The sequence below is a fragment of the Erythrolamprus reginae genome, chromosome 1, assembly GCF_031021105.1.
Source record: "Erythrolamprus reginae isolate rEryReg1 chromosome 1, rEryReg1.hap1, whole genome shotgun sequence".
Taxonomy (NCBI): domain Eukaryota; kingdom Metazoa; phylum Chordata; class Lepidosauria; order Squamata; family Dipsadidae; genus Erythrolamprus; species Erythrolamprus reginae.
Window position 1 is genome coordinate 403,168,743 of NC_091950.1, and position 23,372 is coordinate 403,192,114.

The window sequence follows — 23,372 nt, forward strand, 5'->3', positions numbered from 1 at the left end:
ACTGAACTATGCTCTATTTACAGCTGTCCTTGAAGACCACACAAATGCTGCAACTAGTACAGAATGTTGCAGACTGCATTCTAATGATGAAAATCTGATTCAACTGTATGGCCTCTGCATGGGAAATACTGCATTAATGTTTGTAAATACAATTTAGGTGCTAATAGTGATCTATAAAGCACTGTAAGGCTTGGGCTATAGAGGATAAGGATTCCCTCCTCTAAACTGAACCTGCCCATCCTGTTTGTAGCTCATCAAAATAGTTTCTGTATTTTGGAAATAAAGCTTAAGATAAATATTTTGAGGAAGGCCACCATGTAATTCTCATTGGGAATTTATTGTGAAAGAATTGGAACATCTGTCTTCTATTCCAGGCTTATTTGGAACAGTTTCTCAAATATATAGTCATCAAACATCACTGATTAAACTATTTGTAAGAGAACAGAATCCCTTGCCAAAATCTCAGTCATATAACTTCTCCCTCTCTTTTAATCCATACTTAAAACATCTCAAATTATTTCATAGTTATTGTTCCCTGATTAAAACTATAATTCAAACTATCATGAATTGACAATAATGTAAGTTTCAAATCAGGCTACACATTTGTAGGAGATGGTGAGAAAATTTACACAATGGATCAATTGCCGCACAATAAGTGCAGTGGTACCTCTACTTAAGAACTTAATTCGTTCCGTGACCAGGTTCTTAAGTAGAAACGTTCTTAAGTAGAAGCAATTTTTCCTGTAGGAATCAATGTAAAAGCAAATAATGTGTGCAAACCCATTAGGAAAGAAATAAAAGCTCAGAATTTGGGTGGGAGGAGGAGAAGGAAGAAAAGGAGGACAGTCGCTGCTGAGGGAAGAAGGTGAAGTGAGGGGAATCAAAAAAATCCAAAACTTTAAGGTTTAAAAAAAGAAAAGAGGGACTCTGAGATGGTGAGGAGGAGCACGCACCTCCAATACACCCGGCGCAAGGCTGCCTCCCATAGACTGTCTCCGATACCCTGGCTGCTACTGCTGCTACCTGCTGCCTCTTCCTTCTCATGCTGAAGGGCTCCCCTCTCCTCTCGCTTGCTCGCTTTGTAGCCGGCGCCTTTCCTTCGCTGTGGTGACTCCTCGGCTGCCCAGAGCAAAGGGGGTGTTTCTTTTTGGGGGGCACTGGCAGAGGTTTATTTCCTGTCCATGCGCCCAGAGAAAGGAAAATGCTTCGTTCGCTCTGGACTGCCAAAGCCTCCTTAAGCGCCACCAAAAGGCTGCTCTGGCAGTCCAGATGGCTGGGATTAAAGGAGGAATGGCAGGAAACTGGCCAGGCCTTCGTGCCATTCTCAAATTTCCTGGGAGATTTTTCCCGGCTCGGGTTCTTAAGTAGAAAATGGTTCTTAATCTTAAGTAGAGGCAAAAAAATCTTGAACACCAGTTCTTATCTAGAAAAGTTCTTAAGTAGAGGCGTTCTTAAGTAGAGGTACCATTGTAATTTTAAACATTGATGCCAAAAAAGCAGAAATATTTTGTTTTCAGCTTCCAATTCCAGGGCTCATATACTGTAAGCCCAGCTCTTTTTGGTATAAAATTCAAAACTGAAATACAATCTTGCAGTGACTCTTCACTGAAGAGTGACTTTTGGACCTAGTCACACAATGTGCTGAACCTGGTTATTAAATGAACTATTATCATTATGTACAATATACTGTACAATAAACTGGGTTGGTTCACACGCATAATACATTAAGTTAAAAAGAAAGAAGCAGCAGCATTCCCAGTGAATAGAATAATGTAATAGAATATTTTATTGGCCAAGTGTGATTGGACACACAAGGAATTTGTCTTGGAATTTGTCATGGAAGACAGTTCTGTTATAATAATTAAGTTTACCTCTTCCCCAGGAAATGATGGAAGGGCTTCTTCATGAACTGTAGAACAAGTTACATTTGATTCATCATCAGTGCCTTTCTCCTTCTCTTCTTTCCTTTTATGAAGTTTTCTTTGCTGTTCATCCTCCTAGAACAAAAGTTGAAAATCAGTGGTTTTTTAATCTGCAAAATGCTCCCTTTATTCCACCCCCCCCAAAAAACTGCATAATTTCATATTAATACAAATCATTCTTTAAAATTATATTATTATCTTCTAGTATAATTAACATTTCAATATATCTAATTTATAAGTTGGCTTCTTAATGCAAAATATTGGATATTAAACATAAAAAGCCCATATGTAAGTATGGTAGTACTATGAGTAGATCTTGACTTATAACCATTTTTTAGAGACCATTGAAAGTTAAAACAGCAAAGTCAATGGGGGAAGTCAGATTTACTTAATATGTTAAGTAAAGGATCAGACTTTGCTTAATGTCAGGCTGGCTTTGCTCAGAATTTAGGAAAAGTAAAACTCAGAGTCCATTTTGAACTTCAAAAGTGAATTTTACTAAATCAGAAGTGAATGCATCAGAAGAAAAGAAATGTCGGAGGAAAATGGTGCAATAGTTGCCCATATCAAAGTAATCCCAAATACCTCCCTTGGCAATTCACCCAATCCCCATTGTCCATCCTCGTCAGGTGGACACATCTTCACCCCACCCCCGTTTTCTCATGAAAGCTGAAACGCAGTTGAAGGATGAAACACAGCAAGGCTGACAGTTCACTTAACAACTGCAATGGCAAAAATGGTCATACATCAGGTGCAACTCACTTACTGTGTTTCCCCAAAAATAAAACCTGGATCTTATTTTTGGGGGAGGAGGGGGCTTGAAAATAAGCACTTGAGCTTATTTTTAGGGAGGTCTTATTTTCTTTAAGTGCAGGAGACGCCCTCTCTGTCCCATTGTCTGCTTGCCCTTGGCTGCAGTGGGCCAAGCTCTCGGTTTGCCAAGCCTCCACCCATCCTGACTAATGGCCCAGCTTCTTCTGCTGGGACACTTCTCATGTCCCCCCTTTTCCTTCTGTCCTCCAGACTATACAGATTGCGTTCATTAAGTCTTTCCTGATACGGGGGCCCTTCACTCTCCTGGCAGGGCTGGAGGAGATCAGGGCGTGCCAGGAGCTTGGCCCAGATTAAGACCTCGGGGAAGCAGACAGTGGGACAGAGAAGGCGGGGCCAGCAGTAGCTGCCCAAACACTTTTCGCCCAAACATAGAAACATAGAAGTCTGACGGCAGAAAAAGACCTCATGGTCCATCTAGTCTGCTCTTATACTATTTTTTGTATTTTATCTTAGGATGGACATATGTTTATCCCAGGCATGTTTAGATTCAGTTACTGTGGATTTATCTACCACGTCTGCTGGAAGTTTGTTCCAAGGATCTACTACTTTTTCAGTAAAATAATATTTTCTCACGTTGCTTTTGATCTTTCCCCCAACTAACTTCAGATTGTGTCCCCTTGTTCTTGTGTTCACTTTCCTATTAAAAACACTTCCCTCCTGAACCTTATTTAACCCTTTAACATATTTAAATGTTTTGATCATGTCCCCCCTTTTCCTTCTGTCCTCCAGACTATACAGATTGAGTTCATTAAGTCTTTCCTGATACGTTTTATGCTTAAGACCTTCCACCATTCTTGTAGCCCATCTTTGGACCCATTCAATTTTGTCAATACCGTGGTACCTCAAGATACGAACCCCTCGTCTTACGAACAACTCGAGATACAAACCCGGGGTTCAGAAAAAATTTGCCTCTTCTTTCGAACTTTTTTCGTGTTACGAACGCCAAACCCGAACTTCCGGGTTTGGCGTTCGGAGGCTGCTGGGAAGCCCCCCGGCTGTTTTAAAAGGTCACAGCCGGGCGGCGGGGCTTCCCAGCAGCCTCTGAACGCCGAACCCGGAAGTTCGGGTTTGGCGTTCGTAACACGAAAAAAGTTCGTAAGAAGAGGCAATTTTTTTCTGAACCGTTCGGAGGCTGCTGGGAAGCCGCGTGGCTGTTTTAAAAGGTGACAGCCGGGCTGGGTGGCTTCCCAGCAACCTCCCGAACCCCGAACTTTTGCCGAACTTCCGGGTTCGGGGTTCAGGGGGTTGCTGGGAAGCCCCCCAGCCCGTCTGTTACCTTTTAAAACAGCCGCGCGGCTTCCCAGCAGCCTCCGAACGCCGAACGCGGAAGTTCGGGTTTGGCGTTCGGCTTCGGGAGACAGCTGGGAAGCCGCGCGGCTGTTTTAAAAGGTCACAGCCGGGCTGGGGGGCTTCCCAGCAACCTCCTGAACCCCGAACTTTTGCCGAACTTCTGGGTTCGGGGGGTTGCTGGGAAGCCCCCCAGCCCGGCTGTCACCTTTTAAAACAGCCGCGCGGCTTCCCAGCAGCCTCCGAACGCCGAACACGGAAGTTCAGGTTTGGCGTTCGGCTTCGGGAAGCTGCTGGGAAGCCGCACGGCTGTTTTAAAAGGTCACAGCCGAGCTGGGGGGCTTCCCAGCAATCTCCCGAACCCCAAACCTTTGCCGAACTTCCGGGTTCGGGGTGTTGCTGGGAAGCCCCCCAGCCCGGCTCTCACCTTTTAAAACAGCCGCGCGGCTTCCCAGAAGCCTCCGAACGCCGAACGCGGAAGTTCGGGTTTGGTGTTCGGCTTCGGGAGACAACTGGGAAGCCGCGCGGCTGTTTTAAAAGGTCACAGCCGGGCTGGGGGGATTCCCAGCAACCTCCCGAACCCCGAACTTTTGCTGAACTTCCGGGTTCGGGGGGTTGCCGGGAAGCCCCCGCCGCCCGGCTGTCACCTTTTAAAACAGCCTGGGGGCTTCTCGGCGGCCTCCCGAACGCCGAACCCGGAAGTTCGGGTTTGGCGTTCGGCATTTGGGAGGTCGCTGAGAAGCCCCCAGGCTGTTTTAAAAGGTGACAGCCAGGCGGCAGCGTTTTTTTTTGCGGGTTTTTTTTCCGGTTGCACGGATTAATTGACTTTACATTGTTTCCTATGGGAAACAATGTTTCGTCTTACGAACCTTTTGTCTTACGAACCTCCCCCTGGAACCAATTAGGTTCGTAAGACGAGGTATGACTGTATCTTTTTGTAGGTGAGGTCTCCAGAACTGAACACAGTATTCCAAATGTGGTCTCACCAGCACTCTATATAGCGGGATCATAATCTTCCTCTTCCTGCTTGTTATACCTCTAGCTATGCAGCCAAGCATCCTACTTGCTTTCCCTACCGCCTGACTGCACTGTTCACCCATTTTGAGACTGTCAGAAATCACCACCCCTAAATTCTTCTCTTCTGAAGTTTTTGCTAACACAGAACTGCCGATACAATACTCAGATTGAGGATTCCTTTTCCCCAAGTGCATTATTTTACATTTGGAAACATTAAACTGCAGTTTCCATTGCTTTAACCATTTATCTAGTAGAGCTAAATCATTTACCATATTACAGACGCCTCCAGAAATATCAACCCTATTGCACACTTTAGAGTCATCGGCAAATAGGCAAACCTTCCCTACCAAACCTTTCCCTATGTCACTCACAAACATATTAAAAAGAATAGGACCCAGAAAAGACCCTTGGGGGTAGGGCGCATGTGTAAAAATCAAGCTATGACTTATTTTGGGGAAAACACAGTAGTAGCTGTCTTGCTTAGCAAAAGAAATTCTGGTGGTCATAATTATATAATCCACAGTGTATATCCTTCTTCTGTTCATTCTGCGTATGTACACCCAACCACCCTTTATCACAATGCATGTTAAACCCGAGATCTGATATCATTAAGCATATGTCCCCCCAAAAATTACAGGACTAGAAACAAATGCTCCGCTACATCTACTTACATTGCACTTCTTCAACAACAAGACAAAATGGCTACAAATTTACTTACTTATTTATTTATTTAATTCGACTTCTATGCCGCCCAATCCCGAAGGACTCAGCTAATCTCAGTGCTGTATTAGCTCACCTGGTCTTTTTTCTTCAGTTCTTCAACTTGCCGCAGCTGTTCTGAGGTCAGCACCATCTCCATCCATTGCATGTCCCTCATCAATAAACGCTGTGACTCCAAGAACTGGTCATTGGCCTTCTGCCATGTGTGTTTGAGCTGATTATGCTGTTGCCTTTCCTGCTCTAGTAGACGGCATACTGTATGAAAACAAACAATGAATTCCATTTGAATCAATGCAGTTAAGTTTGCTCACAGAGTTTATTGTGATGATATTTTGTACACATCTAGGAGCCTACTGAACAGCTAACATACATAATTAGGAGCAGAGAATTCATATTGTTTAAGTATTCCTCATTTAATGTCACAGTTTGGTATAGTTGTTGAATGGACAACAATTACAGGATACATAAAATAAAAAAGAATATTAAAAACCAAAGAAGTACACACTATATAGCTAATAACAACAGCATGAAAATTGACAATAAAGCTTTATATATTTGCAAACATAAGGAGCAACAAATACAACATTTTCAATACAGTCACATTCTCAGTATCTCTATCTTATCTAAAACAGAGATAAAATGCAGCAAAAGGAATCTTTTAAATTTTCTTCAAGTTGGAAGGGACCTTGGAAGTCTTCTAGTCCGCACCATTTCAGACAAATGTCCAATCTCTTTAAAATCCTGCAGTGATGGAGCATCCACACTGTTCCACTGATTAATTGTTCTGTCAGAAAATTTATCTTTATTTCTAGATTACTTCTTTCTTTGATTAGTTTCCATCCATTCCTTCTTGGTCTTTCCTTCAGGAACTTTGGAGAATAGGTTGAACACTCACCCACCCACCGCTTTCTTTTGTGGCAGCCCCTCAAATATTGGAACACTGACATCCTGTTACCCCTAGTCCTTCTTTTCATTAAACTAACATACCCCGTTCTCCATTATGTTTTAGCCTCCAGTCCTCTAATGATCTTTGTGATGATTATGGTGATCATAACTGAATGCAATATTCCAACTGTGGTCTTACAAATGCATTATAAGTAACAGATAAGATCCCACTTCACATGATCTTAATTTTATCCCCCTATTCATGCGTCTAGGACTGCAGTGGCTTTTTGGTGGCCTGCAACACACTGCATATTTAAGTGATTTATTTATTATTAGAGTTGAAAGGGACCTTACAGGTCATCAAGTCCAACCCCCTGCTTGAGCAGGAAATCCTACAGCACCCCAGCCGAATGGCAGTCCAATCTCCTCTTGAAAATGTCCAAAGTTGGGGAGTTCACAACCTCCGCTGGCAGGCAGTTTATTTTATTATTTATTATTTAGATTTGTATGCCGCCCCTCTCCGCAGACTGGTTGATCGCTCTCACCATGATTGTCTAATAAGATTCCCAAATCCCTCCTGCAGTTACTACTATGACGTCAAGTACCACCTATTGTCCGATTCTGTATCTATGCATTTGGGGTTTTGTGCCTAAGAGTGAAACTGTACTTTTCCCACCACTGAATTTCATTTTGTTAGATAGGACGCAGTGTTCAAGTCTGTTGAAATCCTTTTGTCTCCTTAGCCTATATTTTATTGGTTATTTCTGCCAACTTGGTGTCATCTGGAAATCTGATGAGTTCCCCTTCTATCTTCTCATATAAATCATTTATGAAGATACTGAAGAGTATTGGGTCTAAGAGCCTGGAGGTACCCCACTGCATACTTTTCTCCATGCAAATGCAGTTCCATTAAGGATACACATTGGTAAGAACTATTCCTTGTTATCTTTTCAACCAAAATAATTTTCCATAGTTTTGAATGCCAAAGAAAATATAATTTATTTTCTTTAGTAACAATCACTACAGCAATTGAATTCATATGTTTCATTGCACCATTTATTTTATGGGGCGTAGTTTATTTTGATGATTTTCTCTAATTTATGTAGTAAGAATGTTACATTTTGAAGAGCTCAAAGCTTGATTCATCTCAAACTCAAATCAAAAGTTCCCTTGACATAAGACTTTCAAGAGAATGCACATTGAGTTCTTGTGAAAGGAATGGATAAGAAGGAACAACATTAAAGATTTATTTGATGCATAATGCTTTATATCTACTAAACTATATGTGCATACAACAGGAACTACTATGAATATAAAAGGCATACTTCAGCCAGCTAATCTACAGAACAGATTATGTGGAATCACTCAGCTAAATAATAAAAAAAGCATTTTAAATAACAATTCCATAAGATCCTGTCTTAACACAGGCAAATCAGATACGAGTCTTAGAAGGATACTAATAGCTAAGAAACAGTATTCCAATTTATTTATCTGTTCTCAGTACTCAAAGACACATGAAGAACTACTTGACATAGCTCTTACATAGGCTTACCTTATTTCAACAACATTGCTTCTTTATAGCTATTAACATTGAGTTAATATTCTTTTATAATTACAGGTAGCGCTTGACTTATGACCACAATGGAGCAGAAAGCAAGACAGTTAAGTGAATTTTCCCCATTTTACAATGAAACCCTACAGTTTTTAAATTAGTAATGCAGTTGTTAAGTGAATCCAGCTTCCACATTGACTTTGCTTGTCAGAAGGTCATAAATATGAATCAGTTGTCAAGCATCTAAATTTTGATCATGTGACCATAGGGATACAGTAACAATTGTAAATGTGAAAAATGATCATAAGTATCTGTTTTCAGTGCTGTTGCAACTTTGAACAGTCATTAAACGTATGGTTATAAGTTGAGGACTACCTGTATTATCCTCCAGAAAACCATTTGTTCAGATGTCAAATAAACGGCAAGGAGAAAAAAGAAAAAAACCCTCCATAAATTACAAAATAGTTCCCTTAATATGCATTACATATTTTAAAAGATAAAATTTAACTTTATATACATATTAATTGTATATCAAAGGCTGGATTCTGGTTTGTATGAAGCTTCCTGAACTCTTCTGAACTCTTAAGAATTATGTATTTCTAATATGAGAAGATATTACATTATATTTAGTAGCGTATTATATTTAGTAGCATATTATGGGCATACAACTTAGCTTAAGCATGTAGTTGCATGCTCTAAATTAGGAATATTAAACTGGCGGCCCGTGGGCTGGAAGCGTCATGTAGACCACACCCACTCCAGCTCCGCAAAGGCAAAAAACATCACAATACGTCACATGACAGCACGCAACAAAATCATTTGACACCCATGTTCTAAAGCTACATTAAGCTATTACAGTGATCCCTCTATTATCGCGAGGGTTCCGTTCCAAGACCCCTCGCGATAATCGATTTTTCGCGATGTAGGGTGGTGGAAGTAAAAACACCATCTGCGCATGCGCGCCCTTTTTTTCTATGGCCGCGCATGCGTAGATGGTGGAGTTTGCGTTCCCCGCCGCCCACACAAAGGGGAAACCCGATTTGGCTCCTCGCTGCTGCTGCGCTACCGAGCAGATCAGCTGCTGGGCGGCCGAAGGAACCTTCCCTGGGTCTTCCCGGCCGCCCACGCAAAGGGGAAACCCCGGCTCCTCGCTGATGCCCGCCGCTCGCCCCGCCCGCCAGCAAGAGGGGGAAGACCCAGGGAAGGTTCCTTTGGCCGCCCAGCAGCTGATCTGCTCGGAGCAGCAGCAAGCAGACGAAGATCGGGGTTTCCCAGCCGCCCACGCAAAGGGGAAACCCCGGCTCCTCGCTGATGCCCCCACTCGCCCGCCCGCCGCCCGCCAGCTAGAGGGGGAGAGATAGAGAAAGAGAAGGAAAGAAAGAGATGAGAGAGGGAGGAAGAGAGTGTGAGAGAGGAAGAAGCAAGATAGAGAAAGAGAGAGAGAAAGAAAGATGAGAAAGGAAGGAAGAGAGTGACGTCATCGGTGGAAAAATCGCGATATAGCGTTTCGCGAAGCTCGAGATCGCGAAACTCGAGGGATCACTGTATCTTCATATTTTTAGCCTAGAGAAAAATCCATACCTTCATGAAGTTCTTTCCGTAATTTTTCTGCATCTTCTTGTAGAACTGACTTTTGAGTGTTCAAAACAGCCACATACATTTCTAGATCTGTCCTACAGGATTTCTCAGCTTCCAAGTAGTGATTCAGTTCTTTAACCTGAAAAACATACAAAAAAAGCAAAAGTTAATGGTTAGCATAGATATTTATCAAGTCTATTTCTAAGCATGTTAAAAAAAGTTATTAGGCAGGAACTGTTATACTGATATATCTAGATCTTGTATATTACCCACCTATATTGCAGCTGTACAGTGATGCTTCAGTGTTGGTGAACTCTTTTAAAATTTCAATATTTCTGTATAAATACAGTATGTTTTAAAACTTGTTCTTCACACAAGTCCTAAAACTAAATCAACGGTACTCAATGAAATAATTGTCAAAAATATTATATTTATTCATTGATTTATTGAGGAAAGTCATTCAAAAGTATGACATCTGTAGTTCTCCTGATTGAATACTAGACTGGAAAAAGGCAAACGTGGTTTCAAAACTGGAGGAAGAAACATTGATAATTTGCACTACATGGTCACCCTTCTCTGATAGCTGGAAAATCAAATTACTAACAAATATCAAGAAGAATGAAAAAAATGGAATGGAGATTAAACATGAAATCGAAAATAATGATAACACATGGGGCAACCAATTGACAAGGAATTGACACAGAAGATATTGGAATGATGGTTAGTATCTGTCTTCTGGGATCCGAGTCTGCGGAGAGGGACGGCATACAAATCCAATAAATAAATAAATAAATAAATAAATAAACTATTAACAATAAAGAAATCAACAACCAAGAAATGTGAGGCAGGTTAGCATATGTTAATGTGATATGAAGGCTTCAGAAAAAATATTCCTTAATGTGTTGATACATGCAAAGCTCAGAATTATGTCTGCAATTTTTTCCCTGTAACACTCTATGGAAGTGAATGTTGGATTTTGAAAAATACAGAAAGACTATTCATGATTTCAAAGTTGATGTTGGAGAAGATTCTTGGGAATACTGTGGATAGTGGGGGAGACAAACAAATGGATTACAGATCAATCCAAATTGCCACTGGAGACACAAATAAGCAGGCTGAAATTATATCTTGGACACACAATGTAAAGAGAAGCTCTTTTGTTGACAAAGAAAAGAAGAAAACCAGCAGTAAGGTGGATGAACTTGAATGCAGTGGTGACAGGTGCAATACTGGACAGCCTAAAGGGCCAGTCGGGGCAGATCATCCTCCATGATCATTAATGACTTGATGACACATAATGAATCAATGGAAGTTGTGTCTTATTTTACTACCTATAAATTTCCTATTTTTAAAAAAATAAAAATATTGCTTATTTTAAGACCTTTTAGCTCATAGGTTAGGCTCTAAAATGACTATAACAAATTATATAAATTATATAATAATATATAATTAAGACAAGAGAGAATTTTAAGATGGCAGCTGTTTGCTTCACTGGTATTTCTGCTTCAGTTTCATAAGTTAATAGCATGCAAAGAACTGTGTGAGGAGGATCATGAAACATCTCCACCACAGTATTTTTGGATAGATCAACTCTACAGTTAGAAAGATAATGAATGCTAATTCTTTATCTGTTAATATTTATTTATTTATTTATTTATTTGTTTGTTTGTTTGTTTGTTTGATTGATTGATTTCTAAGCCACCCAATCCCGAAGGACTCAGGGCAGCTTGCAACAGCGGTACAAGTACAATGAAAATAAATACAAAACAGTAAAAGAAGTCGAACAGTTAACTGAGGTTAAAACATAGCATAATATTCACTTGATAAACAAGTTCTTCTATAATTCTCTGCTGAAAGCAAATATTAAAAGTTATTAATTAAAAAGGAATGATGTATCTGGGATATCTTGAATGTTAAACAGCAGAATACCTACTATTAGGAAGAAGATGCTATAAGAAATAAAACCTATTACAAAATACCACTTAAATGCAGCCATTTCCCCTATTCATGTAATATGCAAAATTCTAAGAGAATATTGCAATATATTGATAAAAAGCAGAGTGAGAAAGAAAGATTTTGAAGTGCAGTATTAGTTTTCTCAAACCATGGAGTATTCTTTAAAAGCCATATACAGTAATACCTCATGATACGAACTTAATTGGTGCAAGGAGGAGGTTCGTAAGACGAAAAGTTCGTAAGACGAAACATTGTTTCCCATAGGAAACAATGTAAAGTCAATTAATCCGTGCAACCAAAAAAACCCCTGCAAAAAAAACGGCTTTCGCCGACTGCTGGGAAGCCGCGCGGCTGTTTTAAAAGGTGACAGCCGGCCTGGGGGGCTTCCCAGCACCCCCCTGAACCCGGGTTCGGGGGGGGTGCTCGCAAGCCCCCCAGGCCGGCTGCGACCTTTTAAAACACCCGCGCCGCTTCGCAGCTGTCTCCCAAAGCCGAACGCTAAAGCCGAACTTCCGCATTCGGCTTCGGGAGACAGCTGCTAAGCGGCGCGGCTGTTTTAAAAGGTCGCAGCCGGCCTGGGGGGCTTGCCAGCACCCCCCCGAACCGAACCCGGGTTTCAGCAAAATTTTGCCTCTTCTTACGAACTTTGTTCGAGTTATGAACCGGCGTTCGGGAGGCTTCTGGGAAGCCCCGCCGCCCAGCTGTCACCTTTTAAAACAGCCGCGCGGCTTCCCAGCAGTCTCCGAACGCCGGTTCGTAACTCGAAAAAAGTTCGTAAGAAGAGGCAAAATTTTTGTGAACCCCGGGTTCGTATCACGAGTTGTTCGTAAGACGAGGGGTTCGTATCTTGAGGTACCACTGTATACTTAGCTTATCAGGACTGAATGTGAGGCTTAACCATTCAAATCTTCATTGAGTTTTAACATTTACTAGTAAACTTCTGTTTTCTCATTAAATTCAAAATGTATTCAACAAGATACAGATGAAGCAAAGCTACAGTTCTGAGGTTTGAAGATAGCAATGATACCATGGCATGGATAGGGTTGAAGGAGAAAAGAGGACACAGAGATAACACTACTTTAAAAATATGTTTATAATGCTTAGTGACAATATTTTGCTCACTCATTTTCCCTTTGAAAAAAGCATGAAGAATGGCATACTGCAAAGTAAAGAAACAATATACAGTGGTACCTCAAGATACGAACCCCTCGTCTTACGAACAACTCGTGATACGAACCCGGGGTTCAGAAACATTTTGCCTCTTCTTATGAACTTTTTTCGAGTTACGAACCGGCGTTCGGAGACTGCTGGGAAGCCGCGCGGCTGTTTTAAAAGGTGACAGCCGGGCGGCGGGGCTTCCCAGAAGCCTCCCGAACGCCAGTTCGTAACTCGAACAAAGTTCGTAAGAAGAGGCAAAATTTTTCTGAACCCCGGGTTCGGTTCGGGAGGTTGCTGGGAAGCCCCCCAGCCTGGCTGTCACCTTTTAAAACAGCCGCGCGACTTCCCAGCTGTCTCCGAACGCCGAATGCGGAAGTTCGGCTTTGGCGTTCGGCTTCGGGAGACAGCTGGGAAGCCGCGCGGCTGTTTTAAAAGGTCGCAGCCGGCCTGGGGGGCTTCCCAGCACCCCCCTGAACCCGGGTTCGGGGTTCGGGAGGGTGCTGGGAAGCCCCCCAGGCCGGCTGTCACCTTTTAAACCAGCCGCGCGGCTTCCCAGCAGTCGCCGAAAGCCGTTTTTTTTGCAAGGGTTTTTTTGGTTGCACGGATTAATTGACTTTACATTGTTTCCTATGGGAAACAATGTTTCGTCTTACGAACCTTTCGTCTTACGAACCTCCCCCTTGCACCAATTAAGTTCGTATCATGAGGTATTACTGTATAGTGTTGGCAGATTGGCAATTATTATACTCTTCCTCAGGGCTGATCGTTAGAATTTTGTTTTGCTCACCTTTGAAGCTTCCAGCTCTTTTATTCTTTCTTCAGCATCAGTCAGTTTATCCTTTAAAGTTGCAATCTCCTTCTCCATGGGCATCACAACTGAGCGAAGTTTTTCTGCATCTTCTTGAGCCTAAAATCAACATTAAATGATAGAATAAATCCATCTGTGACTTCATCAGTCTACTGACTGAATCCTAACCGAATTTCAGTATTCTATCAGTTTTAGGCAACAGATTTCTTGCGTGCTGAATATATAAAAAGCACACTAACATACATTGACAATTTAAGCTATTTGGGTTCAATTAGATTGTTCCCCTTACAATTGGTGTTTCGATATAATCCTATATAAGTAACTCAAGCAAAGTGTAGAGAAACGTTTTGCAAAAAAATCATACAAATGAAACAGTAAGAACAAGATGGTATGTTATGAAGACAGTATTAAAAGGAGAGTGTATAAACAAGATTAGTATAATAAAATATCAAACTAAAAGGTTTTATTTAGAAATTAATAATTTATTAGTAAATTAAAACAGAACTGAATACAATACAAACAAATAGTAAATCAAAGGAGAGAGTTTGATAGTTTGCAGACAGATAAAATGTCCTTTCAAATTACAGTATTTTTCTAAAGAGTAATTTCACTACAAGCATGTCATAAAAATTCTAGAATACTGTACTGGCACATAATTTGAAAAAATGTTAATGAAAAAAATACATAAGTGCAATTAAAAATAGCAATGGTCAAATTGTGATCAAAATTAGAAGTATGCGAACAATTCAAACTTTTCAACAATTACATTTCTCACATAATCCTTCAATAAAAATCAACAAATATTTAAATAAATTAACATTCAGCTGCTGAGGATATACAATTTATGGAATCTCCTTTTTTATTTCAGAAATCACTTAAGTCTTATTTATTTATTCAATTTATTTATTTATTCGATTTTTATGCCGCCCTACTCCTTAGACTCAGGGCGGCTTACAACATGTTAGCAACAGCACTTTTTAACAGAGCCAGCATATTGCCCCCACAATCCCGGTCCTCTTAAATATTATTCAAAATCCCCGATATGTCTTAAAAACTATGATTCAGATCCCATTATGATTTTAAGAGGTACCAAGTAGGGTTGTGTTTTATCACCAAAATCTTGGCAAAAGCAATTAGATTCAATAATCAGATCAGAGAGATAAAAATGGGAGCTATCTTTTAAATCTATTTGCAGATGATATGATCTTAATTCTCCCAAATACTTTCCTTCAGCTAGCTATATTAAGAGGACTTTGTAGAGGTACAGGGGCCATAAGCTAATCTTCATAAATCACATTTGATGTTTATTCATACATTCCCAAAAACTGAAAAGGAAATGTCCACACTTTTAAGAATTCCAATAGCATATAAAACACTTAGGTATCACTATTACTAAAGTATTATTAAAACCTTTATGCATAATTATATACCAATATGGAAGAAATTAAACAAGGAAATTAAAAATAGGCTTTAAAATATTTCAATATTTTTGACAATTTTCAATGATGAATATTAAAAATTCTTGCATGGCATCACTTTTAGTTTCAATACCTCCTAATGCAGTGTTTTTCAACCAGTGTGCCGTGGCACACTAGTGTGCCGCGAGACATGGTCAGGTGTGCCGCGAAGCTCAGAGAGAAAGAAAGCAAGAGAGAGAGAAAGCAAGAGAGAAAGATAGCAAGAGAGAGAGAGAGAGAAAGAGAACAAGAGAGAGAGAGAGAAAGAAAGCAAGAGAGAGAGAGAACAAGAGAAAGAAAGAGAGAGAGAGAGAAAGACAGAGGGAGGAAGGGAGAGAAAGAAAGGAAGGAAGGAAGGGAGAAAAAGAGGGAGGGAGAAAAAAATAGAGTGAAGGGGAGGAAGAGAGAGAGAGAGAATTTTTTTGTCCAAACTTTTTTTAGCGCCCCCCCCCCCCCCGCTTAATGTGCCCCAGGGTTTCGTAAATGTAAAAAATGTGCCGCGGCTCAAAAAAGGTTGAAAATCACTGTCCTAATGGTATTTTCAAATCAGCCTTTAACCATTGTCAAAATAATTAAATAAATAAAATATATTTTGCTTTCATGCACAAAAAGTGAGATTAAATAAAAGGACTTTTCTATAGAGCTCAAAACTTAGAAATAGTGAGGTTAAGATCAGTCCAATTTGTTAATCTATTATCAAGTGGCATATGGTTCCATTTTTTTATGGAACGCTGGCTGGAGATTTCTGGGAATTGAAGCCCATCCAAGTTGCCAAAGTTGAAAAACTCTGCTCTATCCCGACTAACCTTCTTCATCTCATTCTCCAAGTTTTCCTCTTCTTGACCTTCTGAAAGTCGCCTTCTCAGCTCTGCTATTTCCCGTTCAAAGTTCTCTCGGTATTGATTCCACTGAGATCGCTCTTGTTCCAACCTGTGATGAAACTGGCCTTCATATTCACGGACAGTTTCTGAATGATAATAATAATAATAACAACAATACAATAACAACAAATCATCTTTGCTGACAATCTTGTTATAAGACCCAGCGACCGATTAGGTCCCACAGAGTGGGCCTTCTCCGGGTCCCGTCAACTAAACAATGTCGGTTGGCGGGCCCCAGGGGAAGAGCCTTCTCTGTGGCGGCCCCGACTCTCTGGAACCAACTCCCCCCAGAGATTAGAACTGCCCCTACTCTCCCTGCCTTCCGTAAACTCCTTAAAACCCATCTTTGCCGTCAGGCATGGGGGAACTGAAACACCTCCCCCGGGCATGTACAATTTATGCATGGTATGTTTGTGTTTGTTAGAAAAATGGGGTTCTTTTTAAACTTTTTTTTTTAAAAAATATTTTAAATTTATTTGGATTTGTTACGATTTGCTATATCTTGCTGTGAGCCGCCCCGAGTCCGCGGAGAGGGGCGGCATACAAATCTAAATAATAAATAATAAATAAATAAAGACCACCAGAAGTTCCAGATTATTTGATATTGTCAGCAAGACTGTTCCAGTCTAACATTCTTACTAACATCTGCTTCAGGTTGGACGATTTATTTCTTTATTTATTTATTTATCAATCAATCAATCAATCCTACTTTTAAAACAGAAAGAATATACTATCAGGAGAAGATTTTTATGACAAATTCATTTATTTATTCTTGGAGGTCTATCTGAACCAACTTTTAACACAAGCAGGATGGGTATTTCTAAATGACAAAAAATAATGTGAATCCACAAAATTAAAGAAACCACAGATGCTAAACAATGACCTCATACATCAAAATCATTCTTCTGAATCAATTTAGTGCACTTTCCTTTCCACAAGAGCTATTTGAAGCAGGCAGTTTTTCTACATAGTGGTTTGGAATAGCAAGCTATGCATCGGAGATAGTATGAAACTGGCCTAACAATCCATCCATTTTTATTAGTCCTACCTTTCATTATAGCCTGCAGAGAGGCAACCTCTTCCTGCCACTGTTTCTTTACGTCATCAATAGCTTCCTGTTTAGTATTTTCAGACACTGTAGCAATGGCTTTGATGTTCTCCATTTCAGCCTGTGCTTCCATAAGCTCCTTTTGAAGTTTCTCCAGATCATCCTGTGCTGCCTGCAATTCTGCATTTTGCCTCTTCAGATCCTCTTTAAAAACAATAGGGGATAGTTATATAAACATTTATTTATTTTAGAGATTCCTGGTGCCAAGAAAGCAACAAAGGGGCTTTCTTACACATTTAGGAAGAGGTGTCATTTCAAAATTGAAAAGTGGCGTCTATGAATCTTTAGAAATGTTCTCTATTTTCCTCATTACCCAAAAGTTCCTTCTCTCCCAAAAGCTATGGTGTAAACATTTACTTTACATCTTAGGGGGTAATATTGAAATATGATTTGGAGAATCTTGAACATACTAAACATTGGAATGGTTATCATTACGATCACTCAGATTTATGAAGTCATATTATATATCCAAATTATTAATCTCTCTCCCAGGCCTGATAAAGACTGTATGGCCCAGAGCTTGCCAATTCTTTCACCATTAATTTCATAAGTTGGTTTAATGCCATTATCTGTAAAATCTAAGCTTGAATCTGGCTTAATACCTTTTAAATTTTTTCTCAAGACATGCAAGGACATTCTTTGTCTCTTCTCAAGGGCTGTGATAATCCAGTTAACACAAAGTCAACAGACATTCCTTATTAGTCAAGGCGCTTCTACTCAAACAAAATGGAATGGGACCACAGACTCACAAATTCTTCAAGATAATGTCCACTATTTCAAATTAGTCTTGTGTTCATTGAAATTATACAGACTGGTTGCAACTGGTCATAAATGCAAGGTGCTAAGGGCCCAGAGTGCAATCACACAACCACAGAAAGTGCTGGAACAGCCTGAACTTTAAGATCTGGTCATAGCCACCATTTGTTCAGTGCTGTTGTAACTTCAACAGTCATTGAAAAACTGGTCATAAATCAAGGACTATATCTATTCCATTCTAAATTATGTGTTATGATTTTTCAATTCATTTTAAAACCTAAGATTTGTGAAAGGTCTTTATGTCTTGTGAGACAGAGAATAATGCTTTTCCATGTGTGAACGATCCGCACATATATTTTCTCATACGTACATTCCTTCAAAAAATAATAATTCTCTACCTAGCCATCATAGTTAAGAGTTAGTATTTTACGTCTACTTAGAATAATTAAACATTACCTTCTTTAGCCAGATACAGTTCTTTAAACTTGGCTCTCTTTTGATTAAATTCTTGCTCGAGATTCTGTTTTGTACGTAGAAATTCAGCATTGACTTTCTCTAGTTCAGCTACTCGTTGAAGAAGAGCTAAAAGTAAATCAGAGAAAGAGCAATAATTATGACAATAATGCATATTTATTTGAAGAAAATTATTACAAACAATATTGTAATTGCAAAGCTACCATATTTTTTGGAATATAAGATGCACTGGAGTATAAGACGCACCTTACTTTTGAGGGAGGAAAATAGGGGGGGAAATCTACCTACCAGGCATTCATCTGGCTAGCGTTCTTAATCTGTTCAGCTTCAGCACATTATTTTATTCTCTGGTTAGGGATGAAAAAGCCTTTTTCAGAGGGAGTAGGAATGAAAACAAACCTGCAAAGACTTAGGGCTGGAAAAAACCTTCTTCAGTGAGAGTAGGAAGCTGGGAAGATTGTTAGCGCCTAGATAGGGCTGGGGGGGGGAAAGCTTCAAAAAAGCTACAAAAGCTAAAAAAGCTATTCTTTTAGGGAGGAATAAGGTGTGTCTATTACTCTGAAAAAATAGGGTATTTAACATTCAGATAATACAAGAGATACGATGTAATCTGTAATATTCAGTTGCTTCTACCATACAACTGTATCATCCTACTTTCATTCCAATAATAATAACAACAACAATAATAATAAAAAATATTATTATTATTATTATTATTATTATTATTATTATTATTATTATTATTATTTAGATTTGTATGCTGCCCCTCTCCAAGAACTCGGGGCGGCTCACAACAATAATAACCAATGTACAAATCCAATATTTAAAAACACAATGTAAAAATCCTTATAATAAAATAATCATACAACCCAATCTAACCATACATAAACCAAGTAGTTAGGGGAAGTGTCAATTTCCCCATGCCTGGCGGCAAAGGTGACTTTTCAACAACTTACGAAAGGCAAGGTGGGTGGGGGCACTTTTGATCTCCGGGGGGAGTTGGTTCCAGAGGGCCGGGGCCGCCACAGAGAAGGCTCTTCCCCAGGGCCCCGCCAGACAACATTGCTTAGTCGACAGGACCTGGAGAAGGCCAACCCTGTGGGATTTAATTGGCCGCTGAGATTCGTGCGGCAGAAGATGGTCCCGGAGGTATTCTGGTCCGATGCTATGTAGGGCTTTATAGGTCATAACCAACACTTTGAATTATGACCGGAAACTGATCGGCAGCCAGTGCAGGCCACGGAATGTTGATGAGATATGGACATGTCTGGGAAGGCCCATGATTGCTCTCGTAGCTGCACGATCTGAAGTTTCCAAACACTTTTCAAAGGTAGCCCCATGTAGAGAGCGTTGCAGTAGTCGAACCTCGAAGTGATGAGGGCATGAGTGACTGTGAGTAGAAACTCCCTGTCCAAATAGGGCCGCAAACGCCCTCCGCGCCACAGCCAAAAATGGTGCTCTAATGTTAGCTGTGGATCGAGGAGGACGCCCAAGTTGCGGACCCTCTCTGAGGGGGTCAATAATTCCCCCCCCCCCAGAGTAATGGATGGACAGATGGAATTGTCCTTGGGAGGCAAAACCCACAGACACTCCATCTTGTCAGGGTTGAGTTTGAGCCTGTTGACACCCATCCAGACCCCAACAGCCTCCAGGCACAGGCACATCACTTCCACTGCCTCGCTGACTAGACATGGGGTGGAGTATCTAGTTGCAGTATCTTGGAATTCTGTAGAAGTGCTGCAGCCATACGTGTGTTATGATAACCTGGAGTCCTTTCACTTTGAAATACACAGAAGATCACTTGTATAACTTTTATTCAATTATTAATATTGATATTTTTATGTTACTTCTATTAGGCAGATCTCCTGCATCTCAGAAGGATTTCAATTTCAGTAACATAACATATTGTAACATAACATAACCATATGGTATTTTTAAAAGATTTCAATTAATTCATAAAGACATAATAAATAATAGTATCATGAACTTTCAGGGATCTAATTATAACATTCCCCAATTCATAAATGCCTGCTTAAATGATTAACAAATGCTTTCTAAATGTTGAGAACAAGAACACGGGATGTTTCTAATAATGTATCAGAACCTAAGAAGCATGTATTGTCTTCAGGCCCTCTGAAATAGCAACCCCTAAGAGATTCGCATGACTCCCACCCTGATGGCTTTCTGAAAACCTGCTATCCCCCAAGGCTTTAGATAAGGTGGTGGTTGTTGTGCATGGTTTGTGTGCTGGACACATAAGATCTCTACTCTTGCTTTTATTGTTTCTTGCTTTATACATGTAAGCCACCCCAAGTTGTTAAAGGAGTCAGGAAGACTTTAAATTGTATGTGTTAATTAAGCAAACCCTTTAAAATCATACTGCTCTACAGCAAGTAGTAACTACATTGACTACAAAAAGTAGCCCATCAATATCCCATTTCTGTTCTCAGTACAATAATTATACTGATGTCTACAGTGAAGTTCTCCAATTTAGTAAACCTTTCAGAGTAATTTAACAGCCAAAGAGTTACACTACCAAGCATTTATTAAGTCTTTTAACAGAAACCCCCTACTTATCAAATCCTTAAGAGTTTTCTGTAGCTTTCTATGGTTCTTTTCTATTCTTTAAAAATGGCTAATAATTAGAAATCAAAAGCAAATTTGCATCCCTATACTATACCATCAAAATAATATTGCTTGAGAGAACCAATATAAACTCTTCAAATTACAACGCATCAACAGCTCTGAAACTATTATTCCTGGTATATTGAAACATTCATTCTTAGACACCGTTGTCAAAAACCACAATCTAACTAAAGTGGAATTTTTCACAGCATGACGCTTGGCAGTTAAAAAGCAGTTACATTTAAACTCCTTCACAATTTCCTCTCAATAAATAATAAATACCGGTAATTTAATAATCCGTGAGGGGGCAAACACAATATGGCCTTAGCAACAGGGGAGAATCCGTGATTTCATTGCTTCTGAAAAATATTACTGTATATGTTTCCTATTCTTTTCATTGCCTAGCTTTTTCTTCACAATCCTTTAGGATGCTCAATTGCAACACCAAAAAAATGGCTATCGAAAGGAAGAAAAACCAATAATACTGTACCTCTTATTACATTGTTGAATAGACAGAAATATACAAAATTTTGATTTCCTTAGTTTCACGGTGTATTTTTTGGACTTGGCTTGATATTGACTAATTTGACAAACTGTTACACGTAGTCCTTGACTTACAACACTTCATTTAATGACCATTCAAAGTTATAATGACACTGAATAAAGTAAGACATGACCATTTTTCACACGTATGACATATGTAGCAGCCCCATGCTCATGTGATCAAAATTTAGATGCGTGGCAACTGCTGTGTCTCAAGATCATGTGATCACCTATTGAGATCTTTTGGCAAGCAAAATAAATGGGGAAGCCAAATGCACTTAACAACCAAGTTACTAATTTATCAATTGGAGCGATTCACTTATCAGCAAGAAAGATGGTAAAATGAGGCAAACCTCACTTAACAAATGTTTCACTTAACCACATAAATTTTGGGCTCAATTGTGGTAGTGGGTCAAGGACTACCTGTCCTTGACAGGATGCTCTCTGTAGGGGGGGTCTAAAGAGAAAATATTAGCTTACATTATTAACTTTGAATATTTTATTTACCATGTTTCCCCCCAAATAAGTCATCCTCAATTGTTTGTTCATTCGTTCGTTCGTTTATTTACTTACTTACTTACTTATTTATTTATTAGATTTGTATGCCGCCCCTCTCTGAAGACTCTCTCTCCGAATTATTGCCATTATAATAGCCCAATTGGGCTTTTGAGTGCATGGCAATAAGGCCAATTGCTAATTTCAGGGTTCAAAAAATATAAGACAGGGTCTTATTTTGCGGAAAACACAGTATTTATTTATTTATTTATTTATTTATATCCATTATGTTTTCAATGACTGAGTAGCTTACAGCATAAAAAATATTAAAGGATCTTTAAAAAATTATAATCAACATAGAAGACAGCAGATAAAATCATTAACAAATACAAATACAAGCCACTAATGCCAGATGGGAAAGGGGAGAGTTGGACACACAGGGCTGGGGAGGTGGGATTAAATTTTAATATCATAGTCAACCACTATGAAACTCCCCCATTGGGTCCCCAAGACACCTGACAGAGCCAGGTCTTGAAGCTTATGAAACATCAGAAAGGTGGAGCAAATCTCACTTCAGGGGACAAGATACAGTATTTCACAATATCTTTCTTCTCCTGGAGCTTGTCAGTCCAAATTGCTTGGCTGATGGAATCTGCAGTGTGTCCCCTCTGCCAGCGCAGGTACGGTGGATCAGCATAGAAGATTGACAGCAGAAAAAGACCTCATGGTCCATCTAGTCTGCCCTTATACTATTTCCTATATTTTATCTTAGGATGAATATATGTTTATTCCAGGCATGTTTAAATTCAATCACTGTGGATTTACCAACCACGTCTGCTGGAAGTTGGTTCCAAGCATCTACTACTCTTTCAGTAAAATAATATTTTCTCATGTTGCTTTTGATCTTTCCCCCAACTAACTTCAGATTGTGCCCCCTTGTTCTTGTGTTCACTTTCCTATTAAAAATACTTCCCTCCTGAACCTTATTTAACCCTTTAACATACGTAAATGTTTCTATCATGTCCCCCCTTTCCCTTCTGTCCACCAGACTATACAGATTGAATTCATCAAGTCTTTTCTAATAAGTTTTATGCTTAAGACCTTCCAGCATTTTTGTAGACTGTCTTTGGACCCATTCAATTTTATCAATATCTTTTTGTAGGTGAGGTCTCCAGAACTGAACACAGTATTCCAAATGTGGTCTCACCATCACTGTATACAGCAGAATCACAATCTCCCTCTTCCTGTTTGTTATACCTCTAGCTATGCAGCCAAGTATTCTACTTGCTTTCCCTACCGCCTGGCTGTACTGTTCC

The 23,372-nt window shown here is 39.8% G+C and overlaps 1 protein-coding gene across 2 annotated transcripts in view; it reads right to left on the reverse strand.

Annotated features, from left to right (window-relative positions):
- The window catches only part of RABEP1 (rabaptin, RAB GTPase binding effector protein 1), a 59,684-nt gene that overhangs the window by 13,342 nt on the left and 22,970 nt on the right, over positions 1-23,372 (reverse strand). For both annotated transcript variants that reach the window (XR_011557586.1, XM_070735174.1), the window contains exons 2-8: positions 18,376-18,501; positions 17,104-17,307; positions 15,981-16,141; positions 13,697-13,816; positions 9,799-9,934; positions 5,857-6,035; positions 1,872-1,997 (exon numbers count right to left, since the gene is read on the reverse strand). Coding sequence is in view for 1 of the 2 variants with exons in the window: in XM_070735174.1 (XP_070591275.1) it covers positions 1,872-1,997; positions 5,857-6,035; positions 9,799-9,934; positions 13,697-13,816; positions 15,981-16,141; positions 17,104-17,307; positions 18,376-18,501 (1,052 nt within the window). In the remaining variant the exon portion in view is untranslated. The remainder of the gene's footprint in view (positions 1-1,871; positions 1,998-5,856; positions 6,036-9,798; positions 9,935-13,696; positions 13,817-15,980; positions 16,142-17,103; positions 17,308-18,375; positions 18,502-23,372) is intronic.